This window comes from Salvelinus alpinus, chromosome 32, assembly GCF_045679555.1.
Source record: "Salvelinus alpinus chromosome 32, SLU_Salpinus.1, whole genome shotgun sequence".
In the NCBI taxonomy this organism is placed as follows: Eukaryota; Metazoa; Chordata; class Actinopteri; order Salmoniformes; family Salmonidae; genus Salvelinus; species Salvelinus alpinus.
In genome coordinates, this window is record NC_092117.1 from 21,569,625 (window position 1) to 21,595,623 (window position 25,999).

The 25,999-nt window shown below is 42.1% G+C and overlaps 1 protein-coding gene and 1 pseudogene across 1 annotated transcript; one reads left to right on the forward strand and one right to left on the reverse strand.

Annotated features, from left to right (window-relative positions):
• Positions 1-84: 84 nt before the first annotated feature.
• Positions 85-10,246, forward strand: LOC139562514 (protein ecdysoneless homolog; annotated as a pseudogene).
• Positions 8,242-25,170, reverse strand: LOC139562108 (uncharacterized). The gene is made up of 4 exons (XM_071379457.1): positions 25,051-25,170; positions 24,668-24,878; positions 11,779-12,017; positions 8,242-11,572 (listed from the first exon to the last, which is right to left on the reverse strand). Exons 1-4 carry the CDS (start codon positions 25,107-25,109, stop codon positions 11,470-11,472), a joined length of 612 nt encoding a protein of 203 aa, XP_071235558.1. The 5' UTR covers positions 25,110-25,170; the 3' UTR covers positions 8,242-11,469.
• Positions 25,171-25,999: the final 829 nt, after the last annotated feature.

The window sequence follows — 25,999 nt, forward strand, 5'->3', positions numbered from 1 at the left end:
GTATGACCTGACCTACAACAGTCTCTGCTGATTACAAAGCAAAGGAACATAACTTATCTTGTTATTGTTCATATCATAGGTTCATCAAGCCACCGCCACTATGGACCCACTTAGGAGAACAGCTGTGCAAGAGGACATGGTCCAGTACTATTTCTTCTTGGTTCAGCCTAACCTCTTAGACACACAGTCTGATGATCTACGTCTGCAACAGCTAGTGTAGGAGATTTTGGCCAAGGTTGCCCCTCTCCTTGTGCAGTATATCTGGCAACAGCAGCCATTCAACCTCAAGTACCATACTGAGAAAGGTACAGTACTGGTTCTGACCTGGATACAAATGTTCTTTGAGGATTGAAGGATTTGTTATACAAATCATTTTGATGCTTTGACTGAATGAATGGTGATCACGTCTTGATTGTACCTGCAGGGGGAGTTCCTGCACACATTGGAGGCAGCGCTGTGTTTGGGGACAGTGTGGAGGATGAGTGGTTCATCTTATACCTCCTGCTTCAGATCACACAAGCCTTCCCAGAACTTGCTGCCAGGTAGAGTGGAGCACACGGACCTGCAAAGCTCTGTATTACTTCCAGTTAGTTTCAACTTGCCAGTGATATTTACTTTAACTTGCAGGTTAGAGAACAATGACGGGGAGTTCCTTCTGATCGAAGCAGCAGATTATCTTCCCATGTGGTTGAACCCAGAGAGCAGTGGAAACCGAGTAAGTTGTCTACGTGTGATGTAGCCCATTTAGCGCCTATTTACGATAGTATTTTCTGTCCAGGGAGTTGTGTTAAGAGCCCTGACACTTGCACTAAACGTTAACACGCATGTGGTACTATTTTCACATCAAATGAAATTTTATTTGTCACATGCGCCAAATACAACAGATGTAGTCCTTACAGTGAAATGCTTACTTACAAGCCCTTAACCAACGATGCAGTTTTAAGAAAATACCTAAAAAAAGTAAGAGATAAGAAAAAACAAATAATTAAAGAGCAGCAGTAAATAACAATAGCGGGGCTATATACAGGCGGTACCGGTACAGAGTCAATGTGTCAATGTGCCGTGGCACCGGTGTTGAGGTAATTGAGATATTTATGTACATGCAGGTAGGGTTGTTAAAGTGGCTATTCATAGATAATAACAGAGAGTAGTAGCAGGAGTCTTATGGCTTGGGGGTAGAAGCTGTTTAGAAGCCTCTTGGACCTAGACTTGGCTCTCCGGTACCGCTTACCGTGCGGTAGCAGAGAGAACAGTCTATGACTTGGGTGGCTGGAGTCTTTGATGATTTTCATGGCCTTCCTCTGACACCGCCTGGTATAGAGGTCCTGGATGGCAGGAAGCTTGGCCCCGTTGATGTACTGGGCCGTACGCACTACCCTCTGTAGTGCCTTGCGGTCGGAGGCCGAACAGTTGCCATATCAGGCAGTGATGCAACCCGTCAGGATGCTCTCGATGGTGCAGCTGTAAATTATTTTGAAGATCTGAGCCATGCCAAATCTCCTGAGGTTAGGTTTTGTCGTGAACTGTCTTGGTGTGCTTGGACCATGTTAGTTTGTTGATGTTTTGGAAACAAAAGGAACATTTGTACACTTTTTTATAGGGTTAGGGTTCCCACATGGCCATATTTCCATGTTACAGCAGTTGTTTACGTAAAACAGATGGAAGACAGTCGACTACCTGTGCTAATTAGCTATCTGCGTCTCTGAACACCTGTGCGTAAATGGAAGACGGACACCATAAACGTGTTTTCACTGAAAAATACCGTCGGCTGCAACTGCGTTTAAAACAGTGTACGGCCGTGTGTATTTTACATTTGTGAAATAATTGATGTGATATGAAAGTAGATGGCTTTATGTTTCTAGAACCGTACTGCAATTGACAATCGATTCACGTTTACATGGAATGTTTGGGCTGCCAGAGCCAATTCTCCTTTAAACAGAACATGTAAGGTCCTTGAACTATAAGGAGTAACATCAGGCTACATTATTAGGCTATGTGTGATGATGACTACAAATTGTTTATCACTCTGTCTGTCACTCTGTCTGTACATCTCTTCACATAGCTGACTATCCCTTCGTTTGTTGTCTCTGTAGGCCTATATCAGTCTGTCCATCTGTGTCTCTCCCCCTGGTTCTGGTCTGCTAGGTGTTCCTCCACAGGGGTGAGCTGTACATCCTGCCCTGACCTCCCGCTCTAGTGGAGTTGGCCTGCCCATGAATGCAGTGCCCAGCGTGAACCAGGCTCTGGTCCTGCTCTCGTCCCACACACAGGCCTGTCTGGCCAGCCCCAAGATCCGCACTACTCTGGGGAAAAGACTGGAGGGGTGAGTGACGCAGCAGAAATAACACTATGAAGTGTTGAAGTGATTGTACGTTTTCTGTTTGAGGGTAGATTTGAGCCTTATGATTAGGGCCAGGCCTTTGGCTGTTTTCTTTCTAGCCCGCATTTCGATCATCTGACCTCAAGAGGCCGATATAGCGCCTTCTCACACCACATGTGAATTAATTGTCACGTGTGCATACCGTGACAATCTAATGTAATTATCCAATTAGTCCAAAATAAATTCCCAACCATGTGGATTGACTTCAAGTCAATTGTTTGCCGACAATTGTCATCAGCAGCCTACACTTTAGACTAATGCACCAAATTATTACTATCAACATAAATATTTTACTTGTTTGTTATCAACATTATATAGGAATAATCCGCATTTTATCTAAGAAAATGGAGCCTATTGCCGAACAAAGTAGCCATTTTCATTCGCTATAGAAATACATGTAAATGTTGAGGATATGCAAGCGCCAATATCCCAAAATGTGCGATTTCATTAACAAGTAAAACCATATGGCCATTTTCCAACCAAGGAGAGGTGTCACAAAAGTCAGAAATAGTGTTAAAATTAATCACTTACCTTTGATGATCTTCATCTGATGCCACTCCCAGGTCTCCATGTTAGACAACAAATGTTCGTTTTGTTCGATAAAGTTCATCTTTATGTCCAAATACCTCTTTTTTGTTAGCGCGTTTAGTCCAGTAATCCAAATGCGCGGGCACTAAGTCCAGACGAAAAGTCAAAATAGTTCCATTACAGTTTGTAGAAACATGTCAAACGATGTATAGAATCAATCTTTAGGATGTTTTTATCATAAATCTTCAATAATATTCCACCTGGACAATTCCTTTGTCATTAGAAATGAAAGGGAACGGAGCTTGTGCTCACGGCCGCGCACGCATGACTAAACTAAAGGCTTTCAGCCTGATCACTGGTTCAAACAGCTCTTATTCGCTCCCCTTTCATAGTAGAAGCCTGAAACAAAGTTCTAAAGACTGTTGACATCTAGTGGAAGCCTTAGGAAGTGCAATCTGACCCCATAGACACAGTTTATTGGATAGGCAATCACTTGAAAAACTACAAACCTCAGATTTCCCACTTCCTGGTTGGATTTTTCTCAGGTTTTCGCCTGCCATATGAGTTCTGTTATACTCACAGACATCATTCAAACAGTTTTAGAAACTTCAGAGTGTTTTCTATCCAAATCTACTAATAATATGCATATCCTTGCCTCTGGGCCTGAGTAGCAGGCAGTTTACTCTGGGCACGCTTTTCATCCAGATGTGAAAATACTGCCCCCTACACCAAAGAAGTTTTAACTTCTTAGCAAGAGCAGTTTCTCCAGCAAAAAAAAAATTGAGTGGGGAGGGGAAAACTGAAAATTAGCTGTTATTGGCAGAGAGGTTTGGAACTCTTTCTTATTGGTCTATTAACTAATTAACTGCCAAAACTCCATCCCACCAAAACATGCTGAAATTTAAGGCTGTCTGTTCAAGCAGCTCTTACACTAAAAGGTCATTATCATAATTGTCATAGTATTGTTCCAATCTCATAGTGTGAAAAAAAAAATATATATTATATATACACACACACACACACACACACACACACACACACACACACACACACACACACACACACACACACACACACAGTTGAAGTTGGAAGTTTACATAAACCTTAGACAAAAACATTTAAACTCCGTTTTTTTTACAATTCCTGATATTTAATCCTAGTAAAAATTCCCTGTCTTAGGTCAGTTAGGATCACCACTTTATTTTAAGAATGTGAAATGTCAGAATAATAGTAGAGAATGATTGATTTATTTCAGCTTTTATTTATTTCATCACATTCCCAGTGGGTCAGAAGTTTACATACACTCAATTAGTATCTGGTAGCATTGCCTTTAAATTGTTTAACTTGGGTCAAACGTTTCGGGTAGCCTTACACAAGCTTCCCACAAGAAGTTGGGTGAATTTTGGCCCATTCCTCCTGACAGAGCTGGTTTAACTGAGTCAGGGTTGTAGGCCTCCTTGCTCGCACATGCTTTTTCAGTTCTGCCCACAAATTTTCTATAGGATTGAGGTCAGGGATTTGTGATGGCCACTCCAATACCTTGACTTTGTTGTCCTTAAGCCATTTTGCCACAACTTTCGAAGTATGCTTGGGGTCATTGTCTATTTGGAAGACCCATTTGCGACCAAGCTTTAACTTCCTGACTGATGTCTTGAGATGTTGCTTCAATATATCCACATAATTTTCCTGCCTCAAGATGCCATCTATTTTGTGAAGTGCACCAGTCCCTCCTGCAGCAAAGCACTCCAACATCATGATGCTGTCCCCCCCCTGTGCTTCACGGTTGGGATGGTGTTCTACTGCTTGCAAGCCTCCCCCTTTTTCCTCCAAACACAATGATGGTCATTATGGCCAAACAGTTCTATTTTTGTTTCATCAGACCAGAGGACATTTCTCCAAAAAGTACAATCTTTGTCCCCATGTGCAGTTGCAAACCGTAGTCTGGCTTTTTATGGCGGTTTTGGAGCAGTGGCTTCATCCTTGCTGAGTGGCCTTTCAGGTTATGTTGATATAGGACTCGTTTTACTGTGGATATAGATACTTTTGTACCTGTTTCCTCCAGCATCTTCACAAGGTCCTTTGCTGTTGTTCTGGGATTGATTTGCACTTTTCGCACCAAAGTACATTAATTTCTAGGAGAGAACGCTTCTCCTTCCTTAGCGGTATGATGGGTGTGTGGTCCCATGGTGTTTATACTTGCGTACTTTTGTTTGTACAGATGAACGTGGTACCTTCAGTTGTTTGGACATTTTTCCCGAGGATGAAACAGACTTGTGGAGGTCTACAATTTATTTTCTGAGGTCTTGGCTGATTTCTTTTGATTTTTCCCATGATGTCAAGCAAAGAGGCACTGAGTTTGAAGGTAGGCCTTGAAATACATCCACAGGTACACCTCCAATTGACTCAAATGATGTCAATTAGTCTATCAGAAGCTTCTAAAGCCATGACATAATTTTCTGGAATTTTACAAGCTGTTTAAAGGCACAGTCAACTTAGTGCATGTAAACGTCTGGCCCACTGGAATTGTGATACAGTGAATTAGAAGTGAAATAGTGTATCTGTAAACAATTGTTGGAAAAATTACTTGTGTCATGCACAAAGTAGATGTCCTAACCGACTTGCCAAAACTATAGTTTGTTAAACAAGAAATTTGTGGAGTGGTTGAAAAACGAGTTTGAATGACTCCAACCTAAGTGTATGTAAACTTTCGACTTCAACTGTATAACACACAGGAAAGTAACGTTTTTGACTGCACTGGGCCTTTAAGAACAGCCAACGAATACATTGTGAAATGATGAGGATGAGACTGTTTCGCTTTATCCTCCACAACCTGCCGCCTATCTAAATTGTCTTGGGTAGACGCATTCTTCTGAGACAGCGTAATGTGTTTTCTTTTATTTCAGATGGCAGTTTATCTTTTCTTTCCATTTATAATCTAATGTTAAATTGCAGGTTTTGCAGAATATATTGTTGTCATCTGCGATGATAATCGCAGCGGGGTACTGGCACGCTCTTTTTTTCAAGCTATATTCTGATTTTGAATTTCTAATATTTTCTGGTTGGATTCATATGCCTTGTTCACATTGGCAGTTTGAAGTGACTCAAAGGAAATACAAATTGCATATCGGATTCAAATCAGTTATTTTTCCAGCAGTCTGAACAGCCCAAAAGCACTGTTCAGCAGCTACGTAGCTGGCAAAGTGACTGCTGTGGCTAGTCAAAAAGGACTCGTTTTAAAAGTTGGATCATCTTATCCTTTTGTTACACTATGATTCATTCAATGCAACTAGGAAACGTCAATGGCGGACATTGTTGTCATTTTAGCTCAGTACATAACTTGTGAGTGATAGGAAGCACGAGCACCACTGTCTGAACACACACACAACCGATTTGGTCACTTGTAACTTGCTGTTTGGACAGTCCAATATTCCAAAACGGATTTGAATGACATCGTCAGTGTGCATCGTGTGATTTTAACCAATTATGAGTTGGCATTGCCTACTAATTGTCTACTAATTGGTTGATGTCATTGGAAACACTTGTCTATCTTTTTAATACATGAAAGTGCCATTTTCACATGTTGGGGTGGTGCTTGAGATGCTGAATATGAAGTTGAACATGTTTTTAATTTCCCTTTAAGACCTGCAGTGTGAACATGGCTATATATAGTCTCTCCCCTTTAACTGTCCTAATTAGCCCATTTTTATAACCTCCGATGATCAGAGATTGAGTCTGTTGGAGATGGTCAGCTTAAGCAAAAAAAGAGGTCTAGAATCACTGATATACAAATAGTATTCCCTGCCAAATAATAGACTTTGCAATTTAAGATTCATAGAGCTTTGCCCATCCCTGGCTTAGGCACCCCACCCCACCAAACACATACACACAACCAGACATTGAATGATTTCATTGGAAACAGCTTGTGTCAATTAAACATTTCCTACGATTTTCTACCTGTAGCAAACCTAGTGGATAATGATGGAAATACCAGTAACTAAAACTAAAAAACAACCAAAACTCCTGGCCCTACTTATAATTGCTCAGAAATGCATACAGTACTTAAGAGTATAAAGACTTGTTTAGGTCAAGACACACATTCAAGCCTACTGTCATAATGACCATGAGTTGGGGTGTCTGTGCTTCACAGATATCCAGAGAAGATCCATGCAAACCTTCATGCTCACTGCTTCCTACCCGCGGGCATTGCTACAGTGTTGGCACAGCGACCAGACCTGGTTGCCCCGGCAGTGTCAGCTTTCTACCTGAGGGATCCAGTAGATCTCCAGGCCTGTTGTACATTCCAGACCTTTCCCTCCGACACACGAGTCCTAACCGCGGTACACACAAGTTGACTTTGACTGGTTGACGCATGTATTTATTGTGTGTTATGTAGTGTAGTTTGCAGTGTAGTTTTGTTTCGGTATGTTAGTGCTGTATTTACATGTTGTCTATATGTATTTCCAGGTGACGTTCACCCATTGCCTGTACGCCCAGATGCAGCAGTAGCATTTCACCCCCGACCGGAGGAGGTTTGATTTATTTGTTTGATTTAACATGTATAAATATTTGATGCATGATAGATATTATATGATATACAGTACCAGTCAAAAGTTGGGACACCTATTCATTCCAGGGTTTTTCTTTATTTTTACTATTTTCTACATTGTAGAATAATAGTGAAGACATCAAAACTATGAAATAACACATATGGAATCATGTAGTAACCCAAAAAGTGTGAAACAAACCAAAATATATTTGTGATTCTTCAAAGTAGCCACCCTTTGCCTTGATGACAGCTTTGCACACTCTTGGTATTCTCTCAACCAGCTTCATGAGGTAGCTTCATGAGGTAGTCACCTGCAATGCATTTCAAATAACAGGTGTGCTTTGTTAAGTTAATTTGTGGAATTTCTTTCCTTCTTAATGTGTTTGAGCCAATCAGTTGTGTTGTGACAAGGTAGGGATGGTATACAGAAGATAGCCCTATTTTGTAAAAGACCAAGTCCACATTATTGCAGGAACAGCTCAAATAAGCAAAGAGAAACAACAGTCCATCATTACTTTAAGACATGAAGGTCTGTCAATCTGGAAAATTTCAAGAACTTTGAAAGTATCTTCAAGTGCTGTTGCAAAAACCATCAAGTGCTTTGATGAAACTGGCTCTCATGAGGACCACCACAGGTAAGGAAGACCCAGAGATGGCTCTGCTGCAGAGGATAAGTTCATTAGAGTTAACTGCACCTCAGATTGCAGCCCAAATAAATGCTTTATTTATTAAAGCATTTATTTGGGCTGCAATCTGAGGTGCAGTTAACTCTAATGAACTTATCCTCTGCAGCAGAGCCATCTCTGGGTCTTCAAGTAACAGACACATCTCAACATCAACTGTTCAAAGGAGACTGTGTGAATCAGGCCTTCATGGTCGAATTGCTGCAAAGAAACCACTACTAAATGACACCAATAAGAAGAAGAGACTTGAAACACGTCCAAGAAACACGAGCAACGGACATTAGACCAGTGGAAATGTGTCCTTTGGTCTGGAGTCCAAATTGGAGATTTTTGGTTCTAGCCGCCATGTCTTTGTAAGACACGGTGTGGGTGAACAGATGATCTCCGCATGTGTGGTTCCCACCGTGAAGCACCTATTCATTCCAGGGTTTTTCTTTTCTTTTTACTATTTTCTACAACAGGCCTGGAATGTACAACAGGTGTGATGGTGTGGGTGGGGGTGTGTGCTTTGCTGGTGACACTGTCTGTGATTTGTTTTGAATTCAAGGCACCCTTAACCAGCATGACTACCACAGCATTCTGCAGCGATACGCTGGTTTGCGCTTAGTGGGACTATCATTTGTTTTTCAACAGCTCTATGACCCAACACACCTCCAGGCTGTGTAAGGGCTATTTGACCAAGAAGGAGAGTGATGGAGTGCTGCATCAGATGACCTGGCCTCCACAATCACCCAACCCCAACCCAATTGAGATGATTTGGGAGGAGTTGGACTGCAGAGTGAAGGAAAAGCAGCCAACAAGTGCTCAGCATTTTTTTCTCCATTTAACTAGGCAAGTCAGTTAAGAACAAAATCTTATTTACAATGACGGCCTACCCTGGCCTAACCCAGACGACGGTGGGCCAATTGTGCGCTGCCCTATGGGACTCCCAATCGTGGCCAGATGTGATGCGGTCTGGATTCGAACCAGGTACTGCAGTGACACCTCTTGCACTGCAATGCAGTGTCTTAGACCACTGCGCCACTCGGGAGCCCTATGTGGGAACTCCTTCAAGACTGTTGGAAAAGCATTCCTCATGAAGCTGGTTGAGAGAATGCCATGAGTGTGCAAAGCTGTCATCAAGGCAAAGGGTGGCTTGACACACTGGTGTCTGTTAATCTACATGTGTGCCTGCATATATGTGTGTGAATACACTCTATCGTGTGTGTGTGTGTGTGTTTAACTCTGGTGACAGGGCCCCAGGTGAGGAGATCCTTCAGCTGCTACAGAGCTGGGATCCCTGCAACATGGAAGAACTGAGGAAACGCGAGGCCCATCTACCCCCAGAGGACAGTGGGTAAACACCTCCTATTACTACAGTACAGCAGTCACTCAGTCTAGTACCAGCTCAGGTGTATTGAGTAAAGTCCCTGTTATTATATGACACTTACCGCGCTGATATGTTCACACCACAAAGTAGACTGCTGGCTTTCGTGTCAGATAAAACCATACGGGCATAAGGCCTGCTGATTTCTTTAGAGGAAGGGTTCAGCCTTTACTGAACATACCCATATCGTAAACTGGGTAAATAAGCGGTTTCCATAATGATGAGCTAGAATGAGCTTATCAAGGTTGGTTGAAACACTGATTTTCTCATGTCTCCCCCATCTCCAGGTGAGAGTTGGCTGGATATTTCAGCCCAGGAGCTGGAGCATCTGTTGGAGGATAGGGGGAGGGGAGGAGTGGGGGTGGGCGGCTTAAGCCCATCCACACCGAACAGACGCAGGGGGGGAAGGGGTGAGGAGGGGGGCAGCTACAGCCTGGTGGCTGTGACCCAAGGCATAAAGAACTTCATCAACGCCATGTCTTCACATGAGGGGGCCCAACTACCCTGGTGAGACTGACGGTCTGTCTGTCCACACTGTTCTACTTAGCCCTGTATGCGGTATGCTAACTGCTATGAGATAATACTGTGTAGAATGCTAACGTATGCTAGCTGCTGACTGGCTGACTGTAACGGGTATCATTGTAATTTGCCTTTGTTTATGTTACAGGTCCCATTCAAATTAGCCTTTCGGGTTTGATCCAGACTCTATGGCCAGTGCACTGGACAGACTACTGGGTATGTAGTTGCCTTGGGGTCCTGAGGACCAAGTTTGGGAAACACTGCTGTATTGGTTTCTAGCACTTGGAGTAGAGATCACTTTCTGAGTCTAAATGCAAGCTGAGATCTACTGCTCAGATTTTAACTATGCAATTAAAAACAGTTCTGTATCAATGAGGTTTGTGCAATAGGCTATAGGCCCAGTACATTATCACTGCCAATTGGTTATGCTTGAATTGCCCTGCCAGTGTTGTTCTACTCAAACTATTTTGAAATGATATACAAAAAAATAGGAATATGATCACACTGGTAGTATATAATTTGTTGTATTACTTGTGAGGCTGACGAGCATAATATACAGCGCATTCGGGAAAGTATTCAGACCCCTTCACTTTTGTTACGTCACAGCCTTTTTCTAAAATGGATTAAATTACAATGTTTTCCTCATCAATCTACTCACAATACCCCACAATGACAAATCAAAAACAGGCTTTCAGACATTTTTGCAAATTTATAAAAAACAGAAATATCTTATTTACTTAAGTATTCAGACCCTTCCAGAAGGACAACCATCTCTGCAGCCCTCCACCAATCAGACCTTTATGGTAGAGTGGCCAGACGGAAGCCACTACACCAATTTCTACAGAATTTTGCTTAAGAATGGAATGTTGGAGATTGGCTTAACATTTCTAAATCAATCCAGCCCAAAGGTTAGGAACAAAATGCAATTGTAGTAAAAGTCCCAAGCGATGCACCATGGGAGTTGAAGTCTTGCTCCTAGAGTGAATAATACTGCTCTGTAGTAAAGCTATGTATCCTGCTCCTGGCACAGATCTAGGATCAGATTATCCTTGACAAATCCTCCCTTTAATCATTAGGAGGAATGCAAAACTGACTTCAGACTGATTAGTCTCTACGATCAACTTCATCCTCCTCTATGTTGGATCTCTACAACAGGCTGTACAAAGGTCTTGTTAATCCACGTGCTGTGTGTAGTAGTGCTGCAGCCAGCGGTGAGAAGGCCAGAGCGGCCATGTTGACCAAGAGATTCTGTAGCGCTCCCAGCATCAGTATGGCCAGCAGGTACCCCATGAATAGCAGGCTATGCCAGCTACCCTCGCCCAGTGCCCGGGGGCCCTCCGGGTGCAGCAGGCACAGGAAGCCCAGCACCAGGCTCTGGTTCACCATCAGGGTGAAGTACAGGTCAAAGGGCGAGGTGTGGGAGCTGATGTGGCGCCGGTGCTCGTTCTCAGCCACCTTGGCCAGCCAGGTCAGAGAGAGGCTGTGGAGAAGGAGGGCCAGTGGGGCGTAGAGACACTCCAGAACCTCCACTGACGGGACACCCTGAGACACTGCAGGGAGAAGGGGTGAGTTAGTGTACTGACACAACAGATGATTGACACACCATCACATTTGAGACTATTAGTCTGTTGTTAACTGGTAAATGCTGGTTAGAGAGCCGGCTTTCCCCTCAAGCTAAACACTGTAAACACATTTGCCTGTGATAGTGACAGAGGTGAAAGTGATGACTGTGATAAGGCCCGTTAGGTGGACTGACGGGAGTAGTGCCAGTCGCAGGCCATGGCTCCAGCCCACACAGAGCAGGGGCAGCAGGCCCATGGTGAGTGGGTACATGCCAGAGTGGGCACTGGCCTCTGCCCACACACCCAGCACAGCCTGGGCACTCCCACAGATAGAGGGCACCAGCAGGCGCTCTCCCAGAGACAGAGAGTAGGGCTTCAGTGGTGCCAGGCCCACGGCATGGAGGACCAGCAAGTATAGCAGAGTCACCAGCACCTGGGAGAGACATGCCATAAACACAGGTAAACATTAGCCATCATTAGCCATTTTAAACATTAGCCATCATTAGCCATCATTAGCCATTTTAAACATTAGCCATCATTAGCCATTTTAAACATTAGCCATCCTGGAGATTGCAAGACGTAGCCGATTATGTCCTGAAGTATCAAGAAAAAAACAAACTCAGGTGATTTAGGGTATTTTTTGCCTTGGGCCTGGGTCTTCCAATCATGCATGTGCAACACATGTACTGTATCAATTCACCCAGGGTCTCACTCACAGATATACTTTAGTTCAACTTCACATCCGCAAGTACAGTGAAATTCTTCACTTGCAAGCTCAACCCAACAGTGCAGTAATCAATATCAAAATAGTATAACTAATAAAAAATGAAATGTATATATATTTTGTATATATATTCTGGTCAGTGCCAGTACCACATTTACATTGTGCAGGGATACTGAAGTATTTGAGGTAGATATGTACATGTAGGCGGGGATTAGGAGAAAGTGACTGGTAGCAGGATAAATAATAAATATGATAATAATAACTAGAAGGCTTGCTAAAGCTCTTTTAAAGGTATTTTTGTGATAGTGAAAGAAGTTTAAAAAGTTGTACTTTGATTATATAACTTGAATAGTGAAATCATAAAAAAATCTATTGATAGTCAGTAGTGATCAGAAGATTTGGTCAGTAGTTGTGTGGTTCAGTAGTTGTGGTCAGTAGTTGTGTGGTTGTGGTCAAAAGTTGTGTGGATATAGTAGTTAGATGTGTGGTCAGAAGTTATGTGGTTGTGGTCACTAGATGTGCTTAGCAGTTATGTGGTTGTGGTCAGTTGTTGTGGTCAGTAGATAAGTGGTCAGTAGTTGTGTGGTCAGAAATTCTGCAGTTGTGGTCAGTATTTGTGTGGTTGTGGTCAGAGGTTGTGTGGTTGTGGTCACTAGATGTGGTAAGCAGTTGTGTGGTTGTGGTCAGTATTTGTGTGGTTGTGGTCAGAAGTTGTGTGGTTGTGGTCAGTAGTTGTGTGGTTGTGGTCACTAGATGTGGTAAGCAGTTGTGTAGTTGTGGTCAGAAGTTGTGTGGTTGTGGTCATTAGATGTTGTAAGAAACTGTTTTTGTGGTCAGAAGTTGGGTGGTTGTGGTCAGTAGTTGTGGTCAGCAGTTGAGTTGTCAGTAGTTGTTTGGTAAGAAGTTGTGTGCTTCTGGTCTAAATTGTGTAGTTGTGGTCAGAAGTTGTGTGGTTGTGGTCAGTAGTTGTGGTCAGTAGATGAGAGATCAGTATTTGTGTTATCAGAAGTCGTGTGGTTGTGGTCAGTAGTCGTGTGGTTGTGGTTACTAGATGTAGTAAGCAGTTGTGTTGTTATGGTCAGAAGTTGTGTGGTTGTGGTCAGTTGTAGTGGTCAGTAGTTGAGTGGTCAGTAGTTTTGTGGTTGTGGTCACTAGATGTGGTCAGCAATTGTGTAGTTATGGTCAAAAGTTGTGTGGTTGTGGTCAGTTGTAGTGGTCAGTAGTTGTGTGGTCAGACGTTTTGCGGTTGTGGTCAGAAGTTGTGTGGTTGTGGTTAGAATTTGCGTTCTTGTGGTCTGAAGTTGTGTTGTTGTCAGTAGTTGTGTGTTTGTGGTCACTAGATGTGGTCAGAAGTTGTGTGTTTGTGGTCAGTACTTGTGTGGTTGTGGTCAGAAATTGTGCAGTTGTGGTCAGTAGTTATGTTTTAATGGTCACTAGATGTGGTCAGCAGTGGTGTCGTTGTGGTCAGAAGTTATGTGGTTGTGGTCAGTAGCTGTGGTCAGCAGTCGAATGGTTGGTAGGTGTGTTCTCATAAGTTGTGTGATTGTGGTCAGTAGCTGTGTGGTTGTGGTCAGTAGTTGTGTGGTTGTGGTCAGTAGCTGTGGTCAGCAGTCGAATGGTCGGTAGGTGTGTTCTCATAAGTTGTGTGATTGTGGTCAGTAGCTGTGGTCAGCAGTTGAATGTCAGTAGGTGTGTTATCATAAGTTGTGTGGTTGTGGTCAGTAGTTGTGTGGTTGTGGTCAGTAGTTGTGTGGTTGTGGTCAGTAGTTGCATGGTTTTGGTCAGTAGTTTGTGGTTGTGGTCAATAGTTGTGTGGTCAGTAGTCGTGTGGTTGTGGTCAGAAGTTGTGTGGTTGTGGTCAGAAGTTGTGTGGTTGTGGTAAGTAGTTGTGTGGTTGTGGTCAGTAGTTGTGGTCAGTGGTTGTGGTCAGCTGTTGAGTGGTCAGAAGGTGTGCTATCATAAGTTGTGTGGTTGTGGTCAGTTGTTGTGTGGTTGTGGTCAGTAGTTGTGTGGTTGTGGTAAGTCATTGTGTGGTTGTGGTCACTAGATATGGTAACCAATTGTCTTATTGTGGTCAGACGTTGTGTCATTGTGGTCAATAGTTGTGTGGTTGTGGTCAGTAGTTGTGTGGTTGTGGTAAGTCATTGTGTGGTTGTGGTCACTAGATATGGTAAGCAATTGTCTTATTGTGGTCAGAAGTTGTGTGGTTGTGGTCAGTAGTTGTGTGGTTGTGGTCAAAAGTTGTGTGGTTGTCGTCAGAAGTTGTGGTCAGTAGTTGAGTTCAGCAGTTGGATGGTCATTAGGTGTGTTATCATAAGTTGTGTGGTTGTGATCAGTAGTTGTGTGGTTGTGGTCAGAAGTTGTGTGGTTGTTGTCAGTAGCTCGGTGGTTGTGGTCACTAGATGTGGTCAGAAGTTGTGTGATTGTGGTCAGTAGTTGTGCGGTTGTGGTCAAAAGTTGTGTGGTTTTGGTTAGTAGTTGTTGTCAAAAGTTTGAGTGATCAGTAGTTGTATGGTTTTGGTCAGAAGTTGTGTGGTTGTGGTCAATAGATGTGGTCAGTAGTTGTGTGGTTGTGGTCTGTAGTTGTGTGGTCAATATTTGTGTAGTTGTGATCAGTAATTGTGGTCACTCTCTTCACTCTCGTCATCATTTTTGCCCTCTGTGTCTGTGAGTATCAATAGCAACGGCTCCATTTAGGCTGCTCAATGATGACACAGAGACCTGTTAGTACACGTGAGCTAGAATTATTAACTATTCCTAATCCGCTCTATCCAGTCAGAGGGGTACACCCCACCCTTCTCTTTAGAGACAGGCAAACTAGCCAGTTAAGTTATTTAGAGCACTAAGCATGATCCTGCAAAGGAGCACAAAGCTAGTAAGCATTAGAAATCTTCTCTTTATCATTTCAGGTCGTTCAGACCGGGAAAGTATTCTTAATCTTAACGCTAGCTGTTTGGTCTGAAACAGATTGACAAATCATGGGAATTTGAAGAGCTATGGAGACATTCATTGAAGCGAGTCAAGCATTGCTAGGCAACAGTAGCCTTGGCAACACTGCTGCCTTTTGGCTAAAGCAAGTGTGAGAAACATGTTAACATACATTTAGCATTCGGAAAGAATTCCCTTCCCTTTTTCCACATTTTGTTTTGTTACGGCCTTATTCTAAAATGTGTTAAATCATTTTTTCCCCTCATCAATCTACACATATTACCCAATAATGAAAAAGCGAAAACAGGTTTTTAGAAATGTTTGCAAATGTATTCAAATAAAAAAACAGAAATACATTTTTTTATCTAAGTATTCAGACCCTTTGCTATGAGATTAGAAATTGAGCACAGGTGCCTCCTGTTTCCATTGATCATCCTTGAGATGTTTCTACAACTTGATTGGAGTCCACCTGTGGTAAATTCAATTCATTAGACATGATTTGGAAAAGCACACACCTGTTTATATAAGGTCCCACAGTTGACAGTGCATGTGAGAACAAAAAACAAAGCATGAGGTCGTAGGAATTGTCCATAGAGCTCCGAGACAGGATTGCATCGACGCACAGATCTGGGGAAGGGTGCCCCAGAAAATTTTGCGCCATTGACGGTCTCGAAGAACACAGTGGCCTCAATAATTTTTAAATGGAAGTAGTTCGGAACCACCAAGACTCTTCCTTAAGCTGGCTTCCCGGCCAAACTGAGCAATCGTGGAGAGAAGGGCCTTGGTCAGGGAGGTGTCCAAGAACCCGATGGTCACTCTGACATAGCTCCAGAGTTTCTCTGGGGAGATGGGAGAACCTTCCAGAAGGACAACCGTCTCTGCAGCACTCCACCAATCAGGCCTTTATGGTAGAGTGGCCAGACGGAAGCCACTCCTCAGTAAAAGGCACATGAAAGCCCGCTTGGAATTTGCCAAAAGGCACCTAAAGGACACTCAGACCATGAAAAACAAGATTCTCTGGTCTGATGAAACCAAGATTAAACTCTTTGGCCTGAATGCCAAGTGTCACGTCTGGAGGAAACCTGGCACCATCCCTACGGTAAAGCATGGTGGTGGCAGCATCATGCTGTGAGGATGTTTTTCAGCGGCAGGGACTGGGAGACTAGTCAGGATCGAGGGGAAGATGAACGGAGCAAAGTATATAGAGATCCTTGATGAAAACCTGCTCCAGGTAACCACGCTCAGGACCTCAGACTGGGGCGAAGGCTCACCTTCCAACAGGACAGCGACCCTAAGCACACAGCCACGACAACGCAGGAGTGGCTTCGGGATAAGTCTCTGAATGTCCTTGAGTGCCCCAGCCAGAGCCCGGACTTGAACCCATTCGAACATCTCTGGAGAGATCTAAAAATAGCTGTGCAGTAACACTCCCCATCCAACCTGACAGAGCTTGAGAGGATCTGCAGAGAAGAATGGGAGAAACTCCCCAAATACAGGTGTGCCAAGCTTGTAGCATCATACCCAAGAAGACTTGAGGCTGTAATCACTTCCAAAGGTGCTTCAACAAAGTACTGGGTCTGAATACTTATGTAAATGTGATATTTCACTTTTCTATTTATAATACATTTGCAAAAAAAAACAGTTTTTGCTTTGTCATTATGGGGTATCGTGTGTAGATTGATGAGATTAAAAAAAATCTATTTTAGATTAAGGCTGTAACGTAACAAAGTGTGAAAAAAGTCAAGGGGCCTGAATACTTTCTGAAAGTCAAGTGCACCTATAGGCTTACAGCTGGCCAATCAGATAGCTCAGATCACCCTGTCTGCACATTTTCCTCAAGCTATAGACTGTAAAAACAAATCTTGAATGCACAGCAAGTTGATACAGTGAGATTTCAAAACTTGTAAAACCTTGACTAGAGAGAGAGACTCAATGAATACAGCAAAGACCTGCAGTGTTTATGAGTAAGTTGTTTTTCAGCACTGTCAACACTTTGTTCGACTATTTTATTTATTTATTTATTTTATTTTTTCAGGGGGTGGATCAGCTTTAATATTCAATGTAATTGTCTGTCTATCATTTCCAATCCCATTTGGAGTAAACTGATAAACATTAACATTTAGGTTTATATACAGTTTATATACATATTATACACATTTTACAGACACAATCTACTTTACAATAGTTATATTTTGTTTGTTTTTAGTCCTTCCTCTATTTCTGATAATCCATCCAGTTTGATTTCTATTTGTAACTGTGCTATTTCACAAAATGTATAACCTATATACATTTTACAGACCCTGTGTGTTTTACGTTTGTTATCTTGTTGTTATTAGTTCCACCCTTCAGCTCCATTCAACCCCTCCCATCTATCTCTTAACACCATCCATTTTGGATTTCTATTTGCCATATATTTTTCCATTGTGCTGTGATGCTTCACAAAAGTACTGAACCTTTCTATTCTCATAGCTTCTACAGATTGTAAATTAAACATTTTTGCTAAAATAATTATTATATTATTGATCGATTGACTATGACTTTTCAAATCACCCAGTTTTGCTATCAGCAGAGTTAGTTAAAGGTAAATGTTGCTATTCTTCAGCCATTCCTGGACCTATGACCAAAAATGAGCTACATATGGACAGTACCAAAATAATGACTCTGCCTCCTCGCAGCAAAATCTGCAGAGCTGAGAAGATTGTATCCCCCATATATATATATATATATATACAGTGGGGAGAACAAGTATTTGATACACTGCCGATTTTGCATGTTTTCCTACTTACAAAGCATGTAGAGGTCTGTAATTTTTATCATAGGTACACTTCAACTGTGAGAGACGGAATCTAAAACAAAAATCCAGAAAATCACATTGTATGATTTTTAAGTATTTAATTTGCATTTTATTGCATGACATAAGTATTTGATACATCAGAAAAGCAGAACTTAATATTTGGTACAGAAACCTTTGTTTGCAATTACAGAGATCATACGTTTCCTGTAGTTCTTGACCAGGTTTGCACACACTGCAGCAGGGATTTTGGCCCACTCCTCCATACAGACCTTCTCCAGATCCTTCAGGTTTCGGGGCTGTCGCTGGGCAATACGGACCTTCAGCTCCCTCCAAAGATTTTCTATTGGGTTCAGGTCTGGAGACTGGCTAGGCCACTCCAGGACCTTGAGATGCTTCTTACGGAGCCACTCCTTAGTTGCCCTGGCTGTGTGTTTCGGGTCGTTGTCATGCTGGAAGACCCAGCCACGACCCATCTTCAATGCTCTTACTGAGGGAAGGAGGTTGTTGGCCAAGATCTCGCGATACATGGTCCCATCCATCCTCCCCTCAATACGGTGCAGTCGTCCTGTCCCCTTTACAGAAAAGCATCCCCAAAGAATGATGTTTCCACCTCCATGCTTCACGGTTGAGATGGTGATCTTGGGGTTGTACTCATCCTTCTTCTTCCTCCAAACACGGCGAGTGGAGTTTAGACCAAAAAGCTCTATTTTTGTCTCAACAGACCACATGACCTTCTCCCATTCCTCCTCTGGATCATCCAGATGGTCATTGGCAAACTTCAGACGGGCCTGGAAATGCGCTGGCTTGAGCAGGGGGACCTTGCGTGCGCTGCAGGATTTTAATCCATGACGGCGTAGTGTGTTACTAATGGTTTTCTTTGAGACTGTGGTCCCAGCTCTCTTCAGGTCATTGACCAGGTCCTGCCGTGTAGTTCTGGCTGATCCCTCACCTTCCTCATGATCATTGATGCCCCACGAGGTGAGATCTTGCATGGAGCCCCAGACCGAGGGTGATTGACCATCATCTTGAACTTCTTCCATGTTCTAATAATTGCGCCAACAGTTGTTGCCTTCTCACCAAGCTGCTTGCCTATTGTCCTGTAGCCCATCCCAGCCTTGTGCAGGTCTACAATTTAACCCTGATATCCTTACAGAGCTCTCTGGTCTTGGCCATTGTGGAGAGGTTGGAGTCTGTTTGATTGAGGTTGTGGACAGGTGTCTTTTATACAGGTAACGAGTTCAAACAGGTGCAGTTAATACAGGTAATGAGTGGAGAACAGGAGGGCTTCTTAAAGAAAAACTAACAGGTCTGTGAGAGCCGGAATTCTTACTGGTTGGTAGGTGATCAAATACTTATGTCATGCAATAAAATGCAAATTAATTACTTAAAAATCATACAATTTGATTTTCTGGATTTCTGTTTTAGATTCCGTCTCTCACAGTTGAAGTGTACCTATGATAAAAATTACAGACCTCTACATGCTTTGTAAGTAGGAAAACCTGCAATATCGGCAGTGTATCAAATACTTGTTCTCCCCACTGTATATATATATATATATATATATATATATATATATAACATTCTATTGGTTGCAAGAATTCTGTATAATAATTTAAATAGAAAAATGTGAAGTTTTGAATCCGACATCGTTTTGCGTGTCAAATCATAAACCATGTGCCATGGAATCGGTACATCGAAAATCTCTTCCCAACTATTTTGCAATTTGTATGGCACAACTGTCATTTTTTTGGTCCTTAATTGAAATTGGTATATTTTTATTTATCACAATTTTCTTTAACCATTTTTGGTCTTTAATGCAAGCCGGACAGACAAGTTCCTTACTTTTTCCCCCTTCCACTTGCCTCTTCCATTTTTGTGGTAATGCTGCAATTAGTTGGTTGTAATTTTGGGTAGAGCAGACATTTCCATATGTCTGTGGTAGCTGCATGTGTGACATAACTTCACCAGTGCTAAAAACTATACCTTAAAAAAAATATATATTGAAAAATATTTTGGGGGGGATCAATTAGTATATTTGAGTTTAACCACAATATTTGTTGTATTATTTGTTCTGTCTTCTTAGATGGATTAAACTGAAATTGCAACCAACTTTCTAAGGCTTGTTTAGTTTTAAAAAACAACATATTTTGGAGATTATTTTGTTTTCAAATAACCGAAAGTGAGCAGTTGTAATCTAAATAAAGGGGAAAAGGCCCTTGAAAATGGGGTGAGACATTCTTACTAATTTACTAGAAAACCATTTCGGATTTAAGTATAACTTTTGTATGACTGATGCCTTTAGTGAGAGGTCTAATGCTTTAATATTTAATCATTTCTGCCCTCCGAATTCATATTTGTTATATTAATAGGCCCTTTTAATTTTGTCTGGCTTGCCAATCCAAATAAAATTGAATATTTTTTGTTCATGTAATTTAAAAAGCAGGTCACTAGGTGTAGGCAAAACCATAAGCAATAAGTAAACTGTGATATGACTAAAGAGTTAATCAGGGTGTTTTTTCCACAAACAGACAGGTATTTTCCTTTCCGTGGTAGCAAGATCTTGTCTATTTTTGCTAACTTTCTATTAAAATGTATTGGAGTAAGATAATTTCTTTCTTTTGGGATTTGTATACCGAGTATGTCCACATCTCCGTCAGACCATTTAATTGGTAAACTACACGGTAATGTAAAATTTGCATTTTTTAGTGATCCAATACGTAATATTATCATAATTTGGTTTTAATCCAGGGAGGTTAGAAAAAGTATCTAGATCCTCTATGAGGCTGTGGAGGGATTCTAATTGTAGTTTTAAAAGAAAACATGAATCAGCGCACAATGACACCTTTGTTTTTAAGCCACGGATGTCTAATCCCTTAATATTATTGTTGGATCTAATTTTAACAGCTAACATTTAGATGGCAATAAGAAATTGATATGCCCGATAGTGGACAACCTTGTTTTACTCCTCTTGACAGTTTAGAACTTTCTGAGATGTAGCCATTATTTTCTATTTTACACCTAGGGTTACTATACATAACTTTAACCCATTTTATAAGAGATTCTCCAAAATGTAAATATTCTATATATAAACTCCACTCCTACTTTATCAAAAGCCTTTTCAAAATCAGCTATGAAACCAGATATGGTTTCCCCGATATTTCATAGTATTCTATTGTTTCCAGTACTTGTCTTATATTATCTCCAATGTATCGTCCATGTAAAAAAAACTGTCTTATTAGGATGAATAATATCTGACAATACTTTTTTAATTCTATGCTCCAAGCATTTACCTAGAATTTTTGCATTACAGCACTGAAGTGTAAGAGGCCTCCAATTTTTAAAACGGACTGGATCTTCATATATACCACTTGGATCCTGTTTGGTATACTTCCACTGGTATGCCATCCAGCCCTGGAGTTTTCCCGGACTTAAAGGCTTTAATTGCATCAAGAAGTTCTTCCTCTGTAATTTGGCCTTCACGTGAGTCTTTCTGTACAGATGTAAATTTTACATTAATAATAGGGAAAAAATCTATACAATTAGCTTCGGTTCCTGGAGATGGAGGAGACTGAAATGAAAACATATTCTTAAAGTACTTCACTTCCTCTTTCAAAATATCGTTCGGTGAATCATGCGTGACTCCATCATTTGTAACAAGTTTCAATAAAAAAATTGGTAGCATTTCTATGTTGAAGGCTGAAAAATAATTTGGTCCATTTTCCCCCATATTCCATCCAGTCCATTTCTTTTTATAATACACTGCTCAAAGAAATAAAGGGAACACTTAAACAACACAATGTAACTCCAAGTCAATCACACTTCTGTGAAATCAAACTGTCCACTTAGGAAGCAACACTGATTGACAATAAATTTCACATGCTGTTGTGCAAATGGAATAGACAAAAGGTGGAAATTATAGGCAATTAGCAAGACACCCCCAATAAAGGAGTGGTTCTGCAGGTGGTGACCACAGACCACTTCTCAGTTCCTATGCTTCCTGGCTGATGTTTTGGTCACTTTTGAATGCTGGCGGTGCTTTCACTCTAGTGGTAGCATGAGACGGAGTCTACAACCCACACAAGTGGCTCAGGTAGTGCAGCTCATCCAGGATGGCACATCAATGCGAGCTGTGGCAAGAAGGTTTGCTGTGTCTGTCAGCGTAGTGTCCAGAGCATGGAGGCGCTACCAGGAGACAGGCCAGTACATCAGGAGACGTGGAGGAGGCCGTAGGAGGTTAACAACCCAGCAGCAGGACCGCTACCTCCGCCTTTGTGCAAGGAGGAGCAGGAGGAGCACTGCCAGAGCCCTGCAAAATGACCTCCAGCAGGCCACAAATGTGCATGTGTCTGCTCAAACGGTCAGAAACAGACTCCATGAGGGTGGTATGAGGGCCCGACGTCCACAGGTGGGGGTTGTGCTTACAGCCCAACACCGTGCAGGACGTTTGGCATTTGCCAGAGAACACCAAGATTGGCAAATTCGCCACTGGCGCCCTGTGCTCTTCACAGATGAAAGCAGGTTCACACTGAGCACATGAGCACATGTGACAGACGTGACAGAGTCTGGAGACGCCGTGGAGAACGTTCTGCTGCCTGCAACATCCTCCAGCATGACCGGTTTGGAAGTGGGTCAGTCATGGTGTGGGGTGGGATTTCTTTGTGGGGCCGCACAGCCCTCCATGTGCTCGCCAGAGGTAGCCTGACTGCCATTAGGTACCGAGATGAGATCCTCAGACCCCTTGTGAGACCATATGCTGACACATGCACATTTGTGGCCTGCTGGAGGTCATTTTGCAGGGCTCTGGCAGTGCTCCTCCTTGCACAAAGGCAGAGGTAGCGGTCCTGCTGCTGGGTTGTTGCCCTCCTACGGCCTCCTCCACGTCTCCTGATGTACTGGCCTGTCTCCTGGTAGCGCCTCCATGCTCTGGACACTACGCTGACAGACACAGCAAACCTTCTTGCCACAGCTCGCATTGATGTGCCATCCTGGATGAGCTGCACTACCTGAGCCACTTGTGTGGGTTGTAGACTCCGTCTCATGCTACCACTAGAGTGAAAGCACCGCCAGCATTCAAAAGTGACCAAAACATCAGCCAGGAAGCATAGGAACTGAGAAGTGGTCTGTGGTCACCACCTGCAGAACCACTCCTTTATTGGGGGTGTCTTGCTAATTGCCTATAATTTCCACCTTTTGTCTATTCCATTTGCACAACAGCATGTGAAATGTATTGTCAATCAGTGTTGCTTCCTAAGTGGACAGTTTGATTTCACAGAAGTGTGATTGACTTGGAGTTACATTGTGTTGTTTAAGTGTTCCCTTTATTTTTTTGAGCAGTGTATATTACACTGGATCTTTCTTGAATAAGTTCCTCCATTTCTTTTTGTTTTTCCTCTATCTTAACCTTTTATTGCTATCAAACTGTACTGTTAGTCCTTCAATTTCCTTTGTTAATATGTACTCTTTTGACCTAAATTGCTTTTGTTTTATAGATGAGTACTGAATTGCATGGCCTCTAAAGGCACATTTAAAAGTGTCCCATACAATAAGGGGAAGATGTACATTCTCCCTACTTCCACTCACACTACAACCAGCACTGCAGCTGCAATGAATGAGTGTAGCAAAGTGTTCCGATGAGCTTGCGTTGTTATTATTAGCGGCTTCTGTCTTCTTTATTATCAAGGAATATTTCACTTTCTCTGGTCATAGGAGTAATGCAGGAATGCAGGAATAATGCAGTGTGACTTGAGTTTTGCCATCAGCTGGACGACTGTGTCCCCTTTTCTCAGTGGAGGGAGAGCGGAGGGACGGTGAGTTGGGTGAGAGGCAGCCTCACCGCTGCTCTCTCCCTCCCCTCAGACTGACCATCAGATGCAGGCCATCAGCCCAGTAAAAAAAAAGCTAATGATTATGCTCACTCAGCTGTGCCTCACAAATTATACAACAAATGACCTATTACCAGTGTGATCATATACTGTACACGTTTTTTTTTTACATGTGTATATATGGATGATTTCAAAATGGTCAGAGAAGAACAACATTGGCAGGGCAATTCAAGCATATCCAATATGCAGTGATAATGTATTGGGCCTATAGCCTACTACACAAACGTCATTGCTACAGAACTGTTTTTAATTGGTTAATGTTGCATAAGCTGACGTTGTCTAAGTCATGTTTAAAAAAAATCTGAGCGGTAGATCTCGGCTTGACTCAGAAATGGATCTTGACTCAGAAAAGGTTGGTGACCACTGCTGTAAGTGTACACATACACGGAGACTCCCTAATATACAAGCACACACTCATAACCACATTCTATAAGCACATAAATCAAATCAAATGTTATTGGTCACATACACATATTTAGCAGATGTTATTGCAGTTGTAGTGAAATGCTTGTGTTCCTAGCTCCAACAGTACTAGCATCAGGGGAGTACCCATACTAATCTATGGGAACAGATTGAGAATATGTGACTAGAAGCACATTTCAGGAAATAGCTAAATTATTACTTGTAAAAGTTACTACATAGCAAAGGCCTAATGATGATAAGAAACATTGTTGGCTCATGCAAAATCCTAACACCACAACTCAAAACCCATCACAGATTATTCCTATAATAACCCTGAACAAATGGTGGCCTACCTGTACAAAGGTGATTGGTACAGCAAACGGGTAGTGGTACTGGGGAATGAAGATGTCAGCTACAAAGCTGCGGAGCCGATCTGCCAGGGCATATAACACCACGACCACAAGGGTGGCACTAAAGCAGAGTAATGGCACAAGAGGCTTCCATACATCAGATGAAAGCCTCCTCAGTGTACAAGCACTCCTCCTCCATCTCATCCACCAGGGACTGCTCAGGGAACACAATGGTACAGAGTGTTACGGATGGAGTGTAGTTCATGAGATTATTGATTAACACATACACTAATTGGAATGCACTGCAATTAACTGCTTATCAAACAAGTGTCTACATTTAAGTACTATTCAACTATTGTCTACTATTATATAAAACAGGTGAATACCATTCTGTGAGGAGACAGCCCACAGTAGTGGGGTGGGTACCCCTGTGGTTCATTGGCATAGTCCAACTGCCTCTCAGCGAGGGGAAGAGGGGCTGGAGTCAAACTATCAGCCCTTTTACTGCAGCAGGTAATGGAGGTAGAGTCATCGTTCCTCCACTCCCTAAATATTGGGCGATCACCGATCACTTCCATGGTACAAATCACATTGATATCTTTATTTCTTTATTATTTTAACTTACCATTGCGGTGAGGTACTGTAGTTGTAATTGCCAAAACACTTTGACAGAACAATAAATGGAATACACCCTATATATACTCAGACACTAATCTATAAGCTGTGAACTTTAGACTCTGTCACTAACCGGCTACCACCTGGTACTCTACCCTGCACCTTAGAGACTGCTGCCCTACACTCTTAGAAAAAAGGTGCTATCTAGAACCAAAAAGGGTTCTTCGGCTGTCCTCATTGAAGAACCCTTTGAAAAACCCCTTTTGGTTCCAGGTAGAACCCTTTAGAACCCGTTCTACCTGCAATCAAAAAGGGATCTCCTATGGGGACAGAACCCTTTTTTTCTTAGTGTATGTGCTGTACATAGTCATTGAACACTGGTCACTTTAATAATGTTTACATACTGTTTTACCACTTCATATGTATGTACTGTATTCTAGTCAAGGCTTATCCTATTTAACTACTGCTGTACACACCTTTTCTATTCACCTACTGTCTATAATGTCTATACACATAGCTAATTTCCTGCAATTCTATCCATTTTGCATGGGGTTTCGTACTGTGTATTTATATACTGGATTCTTGACATAGCTCACTCTAATATATCTACACTACATATCATTCTTAGTATATCTTGTGTAAATTCATCCGGTGTATATATGTATAGATTGCATTTGGATTACTGTTAGTGCTATTTCGTTCTAGATTTCTTAATTTCTT